This window comes from Leopardus geoffroyi, chromosome D4 (genome assembly GCF_018350155.1).
Source record: "Leopardus geoffroyi isolate Oge1 chromosome D4, O.geoffroyi_Oge1_pat1.0, whole genome shotgun sequence".
NCBI classification, from domain to species: Eukaryota; Metazoa; Chordata; class Mammalia; order Carnivora; family Felidae; genus Leopardus; species Leopardus geoffroyi.
The window spans coordinates 34,010,443-34,022,923 of record NC_059342.1 but is presented as its reverse complement, the minus strand read 5'-3'; the positions used below and the strand labels follow the sequence as shown (position 1 = coordinate 34,022,923).

Genomic DNA, 12,481 nt, shown 5'->3' with positions numbered 1-12,481 from the left:
CTTACCTGAAATGTCTTTTTGCCAGAGTATGTAAAGAGATTTGCTGGGAGGAAGAGGCATTTATTCCAGATACTACCTCCTTACAGGTAAGTTTCAAAATAGAAGAGGAGCCCCAGCATTATTTTCAAGATGTAAACTTTAGGCTAATAATTAGCTCTACTAGGTATTGAATTTTTCTTTTTAATTTTCTTTTCAAAATATCAAGTCCCCAATTCTGAAAGCGCTTGGTGATAAGTACAGATACCAGGTGCCTAGTATTTTCCAAGCAGATTTTGTTTGTGTTTTTGTCCCCAAGAAATACAAGCATTATTAAGTAGCAACCCACTCCTCCCTAAAAATAATAATCATAATTTATTATTCAAACTTAAACAATGTGTCAAAAAACAATTCATTACATAGTAAATGATTAAAATTTATATAAAAATATTGGGTGGGTCTGATTCTCTTCCATTAGATGTGAGCCTCATATCCATCTCCTCTGTCCTCTGACACACTGTTTGGATACAGTTGTTATCCTTGATACGGGGGAAATGGCACAGTGCCCAGCTGATGCATTTTCAGAGTCATTAACCCAGGTTTCTTCTCTATTTTGAATTTTCTTGGAAAAAACTTTTCTGTATATTGGAGACCTTTAGCCATAATCCTTTTTTATCAATTCTTTAATGTTGTCAACTGCTAAATTAAAATTTTGAAGGTGGGCTTTCCCTGTATTATAAAATAGATTCGTTGTTGGCTCAGAACCAAATTCTGTGGACATGAGGTTGTGTGTGCTTCCCAGTGGCAGTAACCTGAGGACTTTATTTAAACTGTCTTTTGAATCTTGGTGTCTGGAGGAATAGGATCTTTATCAACAAAGGACTGCCAGAACCCCAACTGCTTCTTGAGTAGCTGTAATAGATGAATAATGTTACAACCAGCCGTGCATTTCAGTTTTTACTCAAAAGTCTTTTCACTAATGCTGGTGGTATTCCATATCCATGTGTTCATCTCGGAGCCCAGTAGTTCCCATCTGACTTTCATTACTTTTTTGAGAGGATCAGTTTTACAACTGGAATCAGAAAAGCAGTCAAAGTAATTGCAAGTGGCAATCAGTGAAATATAACAATTTTAGCTTGGGAACATACATTCCATTATAAAGAAAATTTTCTTTTTTCTTTTTTCTCATAGTTCCAGGACTCATATTTTCCCAGGGCAAGAAGGGGCCATATATAGGTTCTGGTGCTACCTCTCATATCAGGCCTGTATGATATGCCAGTACCCCTGTAAAGTGCTTGGTCTGCTCCAGGGATAGGCAATTGTTACCTCTCAAGGAAATCTATTCGCTTTTTGATTCTGAAAATTTGAAAATGCTTTATGATATTGGAGATGAAATTCATCTCTCTGTGGTTACATCCTTCAGAATTGAAAAACTTGGGTCTCAATAGAGTAAATCTACCCCTCTCTTCAGGTACTCACAGGCAGAGTCCTCATCCCCTACATTTTCCTCTGCCAAGTATAATATGCATCCCTTTCTCATATGGAACAGCTTTGATTTCCTTAATTGCTCTGGTCACTCTCATTGAAAGAAGCTCAGATTTGCCTGTATCCCTCTTAAAGGTGTGCTGAAGGAAAATTAGACTTCCAATCAGAATATCTGCATTAAATTCAAGCTCTGCTACTTATTAATGTCAGAACTTGGGCAAATTTCTTTTTGTCCCTTGAGATAGCAAGGGATTAATAAAAGAGACATGGTCTAGAGGTCAAAACAAACAATAAGCATGTCAACAAACAAGTATATAATTACAATGTGTAATAAGTAGTGTAAAGAGTTGTCAAGTGAGGGGTACCTTTGTGGCTCTGTTGGTTAAGTGTCCAACTTTGATTACAGCTCAGCTCAGGTCTCGATGTCATGGGTCCATGACGTCAAGCCCCGAGTGGGCTCTACGCTGACAGGGCAGAGCCTGATTGGGATTCACTCCATCTCTCTCTGCCCCTTCCTGTTCATGCATGCTCTCTCTCTCTCTCTCTCTCTCTCTCTCTCAAATAAATAAATAAACTTTAAAAAATGTAGTTAAGGGAGTTCTGAGGTCTGAGAGTATTAAGAGCAGGCTTTCTGAGAGGCAGGCTGAGCATTATACAATGGGAAGGAGACACCAAGTGTGTTCTAGGATTTGGGATGGCAATAAGGTAGGAGAGTGATGTTTTCTAACAGCAGAGGTGGTCCAGTCTAGAGTTTAGAAGGGAAGGAAGTGAATGGAATAAAATGTGTTTGGAAAAGTGCAGAGATGGGGTGCCTGGGTGGCTATGTCAGTTAAGCATCCCAACTCTTGATTTCAGCTCAGGTCATGATCTCAGGATTTGTGGGTTTGAGCCCTGCATCAGGCTGTGCACTGACAGCACAGATCCTGCTTGGGATTCTGTCTCTGCCTCTCTCTCTCTGCCCCTCCCACACTTGCTCTTTCTCTCTGAAAATAAATAAATTTACTTTTTTAAAAAGAAAAACTGAGGAGCTCTGTAGCCATTATTGAGAGTTTGGATTTTATTTGAAGTAAAAGGGGAAGCCATTGTTGGGTTTGAAGGAGAGAAATTACAGTGTCTGAAATATATTTGTAAAAACTGTTCTCATGCTAGATGGAGAGCAGACTGCAAAGGACAAAAATAGACATGAGATAACCAAATAAGAGGCAATTGTCATAATCTAAGGAGAGATGCATGTGGTACAACAATTCTGTGAGATTCAATGAGAAGTAGCCTTCGCAGAGGTTAAGACAGACATAACAGACACACTGCCTAAAATTCATCCAGACTCCACCAATTTGAGAAAGCTCTTTAATCTCCATCACCTCTGTTTTCTCCTTTGTGAAAGGAAGATCCTGATAGGACTTATTTCACAGAGTTGTTGAAAGGATTAAATGAGTTTACAAATGAGTTCCCTGTTAGCTAAATTTGTGAAGAATTTTTCACTGTTATGGCATGTTCCACTCTACACTGAATTTTCAGACTCAGGCATTATTTCATTTAGTTTTTGTCTGGCAATGTGGAATTACATGAGTGAGAAATGTGACCAGATAATTGTTTAGCCTTCTTTGCATGCTATATTTTACTGATGCAGTGGAGAAAATAGACAGTGGGTGAGAGGAATAGCACCTTATGGACAATCAGTTGTATTTTTCTTTCTTTATTATCTACCTTGTCATATTACAAAGATCCAACACCTGGACCACTGTATTTCTTTAATGGGATAGTCCCCATGGGACCTGTTTTTATCTTGCTTAAAACCCAAACTTGAATATATTGTGGCTCCTCTAGCATAGTGTGGAACAATAATGTAACATCATCATTAGTCCAGGTATCAGGCTGTCTCCTCTCGTGATAGGTTCATCTAGTGGAATAACACCTCTTGTTTTACAGGCATCCCCGGAAGTGACTATGTGAATGCCAACTATATAGATGGCTATAGGAAACAAAATGCTTATATTGCAACACAAGGATCTCTGCCTGAAACCTTTGGGGACTTTTGGAGAATGATATGGGAGCAACGGAGTGCAACAGTTGTCATGATGACAAAACTAGAAGAACGATCCAGGGTAAGAATATCTACCTTCTCCCTCTCAAATCTTTCCTCAGGTAGTTTCTATGTAACATAGAATATTTCATTCTTTTTAGAATCTACCTTTCCTTAAGCTTTGACTTTCTAAGAGACACTAATAGTTAATGGGCATCAACAACTCTGATGAAATTATTCTTTAACACTGAGTCTTTCAAGAAGGAAAATCTCTCATGTTACAATGAGATTTAAAAAAAAAAAAGTAGTACTCAAAAAAGTAGATAAGTTGGGGCTCCTGGGTGGCTCAGTCGGTTAAGCAACCGACTTTGGCTCAGGTCATGATCTCATGGTCTATCAGTTCAAGCCCCGCATCAGGCTCTGTGCTGACAGCCCAGAGCTTGGAGCCTGCTTCAGATTCTGTTTCCCTCTCTCTCTCTGCCCCTCTCCCACTCATGCTCTGTCTCCCTCTCTCTCTCAAAAATAAATAAACATTAATTTTTTTTTTAAAGTAGACAACTTGGTTAGAGAAAATAAATACTAGCTTGAACCTGTTTCTAAAACTCATATTAAACAAGAACACACAGGCTTTGGGGGAGAATCCCACCAATATATACTTGCCCATGTTTTTAACTTTTTCTTTCTTATAATCTGCAGGGTAAGATCTGAAATTCTATAAAAGAGGCTCTTATGTAAATTGTTCAAATTAGCATAAATTAAGTTAGGGCCACCAGAAAAATGATGTGGGTTAATACACAGCTGAGAAAACACATAAATGTGTAGAGGGCATTTTGCTAGTTTAGCCTTCTCCAAAATGAATAGATTTTAATAACAGAGTCACTGTTAAGGTCTAAGAAAGGAGTTTTATTCATCATATGGGTCTAATATTATGGTGCATGGAACATTAGTTAAATGCTATTGATTTGCAAAACTAAAACATAATGGGTAAGCAGTATGCCATATTCCCAAGTGAATATGCAAATATTGTAGCCATCTGATGAAAATCAATCTTTAACCTTGAGAATTTAATGGAGTATCTAAAAAAATCACTGAAGGCAGCACATCCTCTCCCTGAAGAGTAGGTTGTTGAATTTGAAACCACTGGTGAGAGATCTCTTTTACGGTGGTCACAGTAGCCTCAAAAGGATATTTAGAAGGAAGCCAAAGCCCAACTCCTCATTTGTTGTGTGATAGTTGAGGTTTTTTTTAATGGTCTTCTAAGCTTGGTATATGGCAGTTTCTTAGCCCAGGTATGTATATGAAGGAAGAGTTGAAGGCTGCACAAGAGATTTATAAAGGAAAAGCTCAGACTTAGGGAAATATAAAAAAGTCCCAGCCATTACTTTAAAGGTGGGAAATAAAGAATATGGTACACAACTGGTTTAGCAAACCCATAAAGCAATTACACTTTTCATATAGAAATACTGAAATATTGTCCCAAAGGAGTTTAGATGAAAACTGTTATGAATGTGAAGACAAATATCTTTGTCATTCTTTATGTGAAAACTCCATTCAAAAGATGTAAATGGGGGGGCGCCTGAGTGGCTCAGTCGGTTGAGCGTCCGACTTCGGCTCAGGTCATGATCTCACAGTCCGTGAGTTCGAGCCCCGCGTCAGGCTCTGTGCTGATAGCTCGGAGCCTGGAGCCTGTTTCAGATTCTGTGTCTCCCTCTCTCTCTGCCCCTCCCCCGCTCATGCTCTCTCTCTCTCTCTCTCTCTCTGTCAAAAATAAATAAACATTAAAAAAAAAATTAAAAAAAAAAAGAGGTGTAAATGGATCCATTATTGATTTGTACTCAGGGTAACCCCTGTATAGCAAGCCCCACCCCAATGTTTCTTGGATAGAACTCATCATAATTACAACAATGTCTAACACATATTAGGCGCATCTATAGTTCACAGTAATCCTGTGAGATAAACACTACTATGATCTCCACTTTACACAGGAATAAACTAAGCCTAGAACATTCCAGAAGGTCACTCAAGGTCATTCAGCTACCAAGGTCAGAGTGAGGATTTGAAGACAGACAGTCTGGCTCCAGAACACATGTGCTTAACCATCAAGTCATATTGCCTGTTAACACTTCTATGAAGCTGAGACAGCTGAACTATTATATTACAGCATGCATGTAAATCCAACCTACCCAGACTGCTTTGCCTGGAGATACCGGCTGGTAACAAGCAATCATTTGCAAAAGCTGTTTTCAGTAAAACACACATTTTATCTTGACACTGCAGGCCTTCATTAAACCGTGCACAGAAACTTGTTTTGAAATAACCAAATGAAATTCTGCCCCTTTTCTCCCTAATTGCTTCTAATAATAAAGTTAGTTCTAACTGGCCCCACTGCCACTGCAGCATCTGATGGTAATGAGCAGTTCTTGGCGGAAGGCATTGTGACTTAAATACCTACAGTTTATCTTTATGTTGCAGGCTACTTTTTTTTTTCCCCACCTCAGACAGAGGAACTTATTTTGAAGTTACTAAATGAACCTCTGTTTGCTCCCTTCATTAATTACTCTTTGCTCTTGCAAGTTAGCTTTCTCCTTTGTTAAATGGCCTAAGGAGGCCAATTAAAATACTGTCTTGTGATTTTTATTCAGTGGTGGTTCAGTCTGTACCCAAACTTGTGGTGACCTGCATAAGCCAATATTGAAGAGTCTCAACATCATCAATCTGACCATACAAATGAGCCCTGACCTATAAGGCCCAAGAGCCCTTTGTCCCCCAGTCTAGAATACTTGAGAATAAATGACCAAATGCAGCTGAGAGATCTAACAGGGCACCAGTCCCCCAAATTATTTCCCCTGCTCTCCCATCTTCTCCCCTCACATCCTCCCAGTTCACTTTTTTCCTATCCAGTTGCTCTTTCACCTAAAGTCTAGGCAGAAAGGAGAAGGCATTCCTGGATTCACAAACAAGAACTTGTATTGAGTTTCTCTTTCAAGACGTTATAAATAGAGGTTAATTGTTGCTGAAATATATAGCTTTATACTTTAGGAACTCTGTGGGTTATGTGGGCTGATCTGAGGATTCAGTGAATTCTCAATTCCCTGTAGTCAACTTCAAAGCAGACATTTGAACTAGTCTGGCTTTATTTAGGAACTGCCTGTAGTCTCCCTCATAAAGGGAGGTGGTCCAGGTGGTTGAAACAAATCACTTCTCCAAGAGCAGATGCCTGAAATTTCATTATTTTGAATAAGGCTCGTGTTCTTGAAATAACATTCACCCCTTTGGTATGTGAAAAGTATGTGTGTATAAACACTTCTGTGTACTGTAGAATACGTGTATGCAGGAAAACATGTTAACTGGCAGTTTGGGGTGGGGGAGAGAGAAGAAAAGGAAAGGGAAGAGAGGATAGATGATATTTCATAAGAGTGCCTGAGGATGCCACTATCAGAGAGAAGGGAATTATACAACACAGTCCCAAGTAGAGGTGCCTTGCAGTCAAATGTCTGGGTTTAGCTCCCAGATGTAGTTCTTACTAGGTATGTGGCAATGCACACATTACTAGGACCCCTGAAAGTTTCATTTCTCCTTTTTATATTACAGAGAAGGATTATTGTAGGTATTGACCAAGATAAGGACTATGACAATTTGTCTCAGTGAGTCTCAGGTGTTAGTGTTTGGTTGAGACAGAGAGCTGGCTATTGTTGAAAGTGCTGCTATAAATATTGGGGTACAAGTGCCCCTATGCATCAGCACTCCTGTATCCCTTGGGTAAATTCCTAGCAGTGCTATTGCTGGGTCATAGGGTAGATCTATTTTTAATTTTTTAAGGAACCTCCACACTGTTTTCCAGAGTGGCTGCACCAGTTTGCATTCCCACCAACAGTGCAAGAGGGTTCCCATTTCTCCACATCTTCTCCAGCATCTATAGTCTCCTGATTTGTTCATTTTAGCCACTCTGACTGGCGTGAGGTGGTATCTCAGTGTGGTTTTGATTTGTATTTTCCTGATGAGGAGTGACGTTGAGCATCTTTTCATGTGCCTGTTGGCCATCTGGATGTCTTCTTTAGAGAAGTGTCTATTCATGTTTTCTTCCCATTTCTTCACTGGATTATTTGTTTTTCAGGTGTGGAGTTTGGTGAGTTCTTTACAGATTTTGGATACGAACCCTTTGTCTGATATGTCATTTGCAAATATCTTTTCCCATTCCATTGGAACCTAAATGTCCATTAACTGATGAATGGATAAAGAAATTGTGGTTTATATACACAATGGAATACTACTTGGCAATGAGAAAGAATGAAATATGGCCTTTTGTAGCAATGTGGATGGAACTGGAGAGTGTTATCCTAAGTGAAATAAGTCATACAGAGGAAGACAGATGCCATATGTTTTCACTCTTATGTGGATCCTGAGAAACTTAACAAGAGACCCTGGGGGAGGGGAAGGAAAAAAAAAAGTTAGAGAGGGAGAGAGCCAAACCGTAAGAGACTCTTAAAAACTGAGAATAAACTGAGGGTTGATGGGGGGGGGGAGACATTGAGGAGGGCACCTGTTGGGATGAGCACTGGGTGTTGTATGGAAACCAATTTGCCAATAAACATCATATTAGAGAGAGAGAGAGAGAGAGAGAGAACTGGGAGTCTATACCAAAACAACCTCAGTTTCTCCTAAAGCCACTCCCAAATAATTCAATTTTTGTTCCCAAATGCAATGAGTTTGTTCCTCTGTGGCTGACAATGAATCCTGACCAGCCTCATAGAGTCAGTCACTGCTCATGATGAATTCTGCCCACCGTTCCCAGTGGGAACCCATGTAGTGTAGTCAAGCATAGCTCAGAACATGGGAGTCTTTTGCAGTTGCTTTTCTCAGAACAGAATCTCCAGAATGGAAACCCTGTTGGAGGGAACTTTGTTAATCAGTCTGCACTGATTCTGGCTGTGACTTCCATTGTGGCCATATCTTGAAGCAATACAATATGAAAATAATACTATCTACGTGAATCACATGCAGTAATAATTGTCACTAAAGATAATAGATTCTTGATACCACATTTCCTTTTGATTCAGTTTTGCATTACCCCTCCCCATTCTTATTTGTTTGAAGATGCCAGGGAATTCTTCCCTTAGCACCTGTCTCCTGTGTTTTCTAGCTTAGTGCTTTGCCTTGTCACTCAGGCCTGTGGATGGTAAAGCAGCAGCTTCTAACCTTTGCCAAGTTCGAATAGCTCACTCACACAAAAGGCTTCTGGGTTCATTAGCATTTGTTAGAAGTTTCAGTGGCCTTTTGTTAGAGAACTGACCATTCTTAGCATTTCATTAGCTAAAGAAGCCCTTCCAAGTGTGAGGTATGACTTAGAACTTAAACTGGTCTTTTGGAAACCTAAGTTCTTTGGTTTTCAGATGTAGTTCCTCCCCCTCAAATGTGGCTTTGCAATAATCCTAAACTTCACTGAGAAGACTGCATAGTGTATGCATTATTATCAACCCTGAAGACAGAATGTGTACAGTGGATATTTCTATGAGTTTCGTTTGTATATATAAAGAAAGGAAACAAAATATAAGACTAAAAACTAGAGATTTTGAAAGTAAAGTACAATTGCTGCCTGAAAACACACAGATCAGTTTAAAGCCTTGTAGAATGTGCTGTGTGACATGAAATACTGTTAGTGGGTCTTTTTTTACAATTTCCATCTTTTTTTTTTTGCCAAATCCTCTCAAGTTCTGCATAGTTCACTGATTCTGCAGAGAGTCATTCTCTCGTGCCCTAGAATGTGGTCTCTAATTGTTTCCATGTTTCATAACATGCCAGTAAGCACATGAATTGGTTTGGGCAACCACATGGAGGGAAGAAAAAGTTTGGAAAAAATGAAGCACTGGTAGGAAAGTAAAATGTATACAGCTGGGGTTTCCACTCCAAGGGTGTTATTTGTGGGCAACTAGGACACATGGTTGGCAGCCTTGCTTGAACCCCTGGAGTTTCCAAGGTAGGATTTGCCAAGGTGATTCCTGGCCCAGGAGCCTCTGTTATTTAGTGGTGATTGTCCTTCCCCACCCCCACCCCCACCCCTTCATCTATTTGCCTTTGGCTGTTTCTCTTGTACTTTGTTTCACTTCCTGAGGAAAGCAAGATGGAGGGAATGTGTAAGCCTCATGCTTAACAAATTCTTGAGCAGCTTTGATTAGTGTTACAAGTTGAAAGAGGTTAACCAAGGTTAAGGGATATGTGGCTTTCTCTTGTCCTCACCAGTCTTCCCTTATCACTGCTCCTGTTTGATGCTCTGTTGTCTTACAAGGTTTATGGTGGGAGTTGAATCACTTAAAGTGCTATTATTGTAATGGTACTTAGTGCTATAAATGTTGAGGATTAGGAGTGAAATTTTGACCCTCCACAAAGGGGACATGATTTGAACTGGGCCACATTGGTTAGTAGTATAGGCATATAGTTAGAAGTGAAGAAGTCTACTTTGTTTTCCAGACTAACTAAATCCCATCTTCTGTCCCCAAATAGAAAATCATGCATCCAAGTCAATGATATCCATTGCTGGAGCAAATCAAATGTTTTGTGCATCAGCATTTTAGTTTATCTTAGGCCATAGCATGGGAAATTCCCTGCTCCACTAAAATTTGTTGTTTGTGGTCATGAATGGAGGTGATACTATCCAGGCCTAAAGGGTGGGCTGGTTTTAAGTATATTGTGTTACTAGTTTAGGCAAGTACATAGACTTGACATGTGACAGGTGGAACACTTCTTTTTTTAATTTTTTTAATGTTTATTTATTTTTGAGAGACAGAGACAGAGTGTGAGTGGGAGAGGGGCAGAGAGAGAGAGCAGGCTTCAGGCCCTGAGCTGTCAGCACAGAGCCCTACGCAGGGCTCAAACTCATGAACCATGAGATCATGACCTGAGCCAAAATCGGCCATTTAACTGACTGAGTCACCCAGGTGCCCCTACATGCGGAGCACTTCTGACCTAATGATCACTCCCTCCACCTCCTAAGTCCTCCCCGGCCCTTGAATATCACCTTAATATATTTCCCCAACAGAGACTGAAGGTAAGATAGAGACATGTTCATGTTTGGTTCTGTAGCCAAGAGGGGCAATTCTGGGCAAAAAAGGAGATTCTGATAAAATATTTTCTTGTTTTCCTACAAAACAAATCTTGAGATTCTTTTCAGATTATGAGGTCCTTTTGGGTTAGAAGTTGGCAGAATCCCGTTGAAGATTATAAATGGCAATGTTACTGTTTTCATTGCCGTTATCGGTTTTGGAAGGCCGGGGCTTGGCCAGCAGCAGACTAATTCTTGGCCCCTCTGGTTTGTCAAGGTTCGGTAAGTTTAATGGAGAGCAAATGCTTTCCAAATGCCAGGTCTGTGTCCTTTTCCAAACAGAACTGGAAGCGCCGAAGGCCTTGAACATTTAATTTCTCAAACTGCAGCTGAAAGCGCTGCCTATCTAGGGCAACAGAAACTGTTTTTCCTTAAGCAACTGTAGAAACGGCAGCACAAACATTGCCTTTGGAGTCTGTGTGATATATGGGATTGTTTTTGAAAAGTGGTGGATACTTAATGTAAATAGGACACTGGCAACAAAAAGAATGATGCTCACATTGGCAACCTAAAGGATGTTTGGGTCCTTATCTAGCAAGTTCCACACTCTTGGTTTTCTCTTGTCAACAGACACAATGTCAGATAAAAGACAAAGAATCCACCAATTTCTTACCATTTGTTAGCTTCTTGGATTTTCTGCCTTCTTTCCCCACCCCCATCTCCTCTGTTCAGAATGGCAGCCTACCCATTCTAACTCAAAACAAACATTCCTGTGAAAGTGAATTAGAGGCATCATGGCCTAGGAAAGAGCTGGGGGGGGGGGGGTGACGGAGAGCAGGGGATGCAATTTTTCTCTTGGTGACTTTGTGCAAGGTCCCTCTCCTTCTCCACATTCATGTTTACAGCACTCTCAGGCTGGATGAGGTCATTTCTAAAATTTTAAGAAGTGTGGATTAATCGTGTGTTCAGGCAAAGCTGAGGTTCAGTTGGTATGCACCAGTATAATTGTACTGGCTGGTAAAATGCTAAAAGGTATTGATACTACTGGGATACAGAAATTACCTTTTCACTGAAACTTTAAGTCCCCTAATTGTATTTCTCAATGGCAGAGACACAGGAGTGTTGCTGGGCCACAGGCAGCCACTGAGCAGATGCAGGCAGACGCAGAAGTGACAGTAGGGCTGTGTAGAGCACCTAACTGCTGCCAGGTGTGATTGGGGCTGAGGTGCAAACTCTAAGGGCCACATGTGTGGGAAGAACTGACATCCAAGTGCTACCTTGCCATAACAAGGGGATGCTTCACAAAGTTTTCCTCTGGTTACAACAAAGTGCCAGAAACTTAAGATATAATGACTGTCAGTTTAATGGGGAAGTCATTAGAATAGTTTAGTGCAGCTCCCCTTGTGAACTTCTGGGAGACCCTGGAAGACATTATCTTCGTCTGTTCAGGCTGCTGTAGCAGAATGGTGTAGACTCGGTGGCTTATAAACAACAGAAGTCTACTTCTCACAGTTCTGGAAGCTGGGAAGTATAAGATCAAGAAGACGGTAGATTTGAGACCTAGTGAGGCTCTGTTTCCAGGTTCACAACAAACTGTCTTCCTGTTGTACCCCCACATGGTGGAAGGAGTCAGGAAGCTCTCAGGAGTGTCTGTGATAAAGCATGAAGCCTATTCATGAGGGCTCCACCCTAGACCCAATCACTTCCCAAAAGTCCCAGATCCTCATACCATCCCACTGGGATTAAATTTCTACCTGTGAATTTTTGGGGGGACAAAATATTTAGACTACAGAACACATCAAACAAAAGGAAATGTCAATATTTTGAATTAATACATGGTTTGGAAAGTCTTTGAATGGTTCAGTGATCTGATAAGCAGTTTTACAGTGAATAATTTGGTTCATTTAGAGAATAATATTTTTCAACTTTCTGGTTGAAGTTTTTCACTGCACTGGTAGTCA

At 40.3% G+C, this 12,481-nt stretch overlaps 1 protein-coding gene across 48 annotated transcripts in view; it reads left to right on the top strand.

Moving 5' to 3' along the window:
- The window catches only part of PTPRD (protein tyrosine phosphatase receptor type D), a 2,239,943-nt gene that overhangs the window by 2,170,410 nt on the left and 57,052 nt on the right, over nt 1-12,481 (top strand). For all 48 annotated transcript variants that reach the window (XM_045470157.1, XM_045470168.1, XM_045470171.1 and 45 more), the window contains one exon: nt 3,391-3,566. In XM_045470157.1, the coding sequence (XP_045326113.1) occupies nt 3,391-3,566 (176 nt within the window). The remainder of the gene's footprint in view (nt 1-3,390; nt 3,567-12,481) is intronic.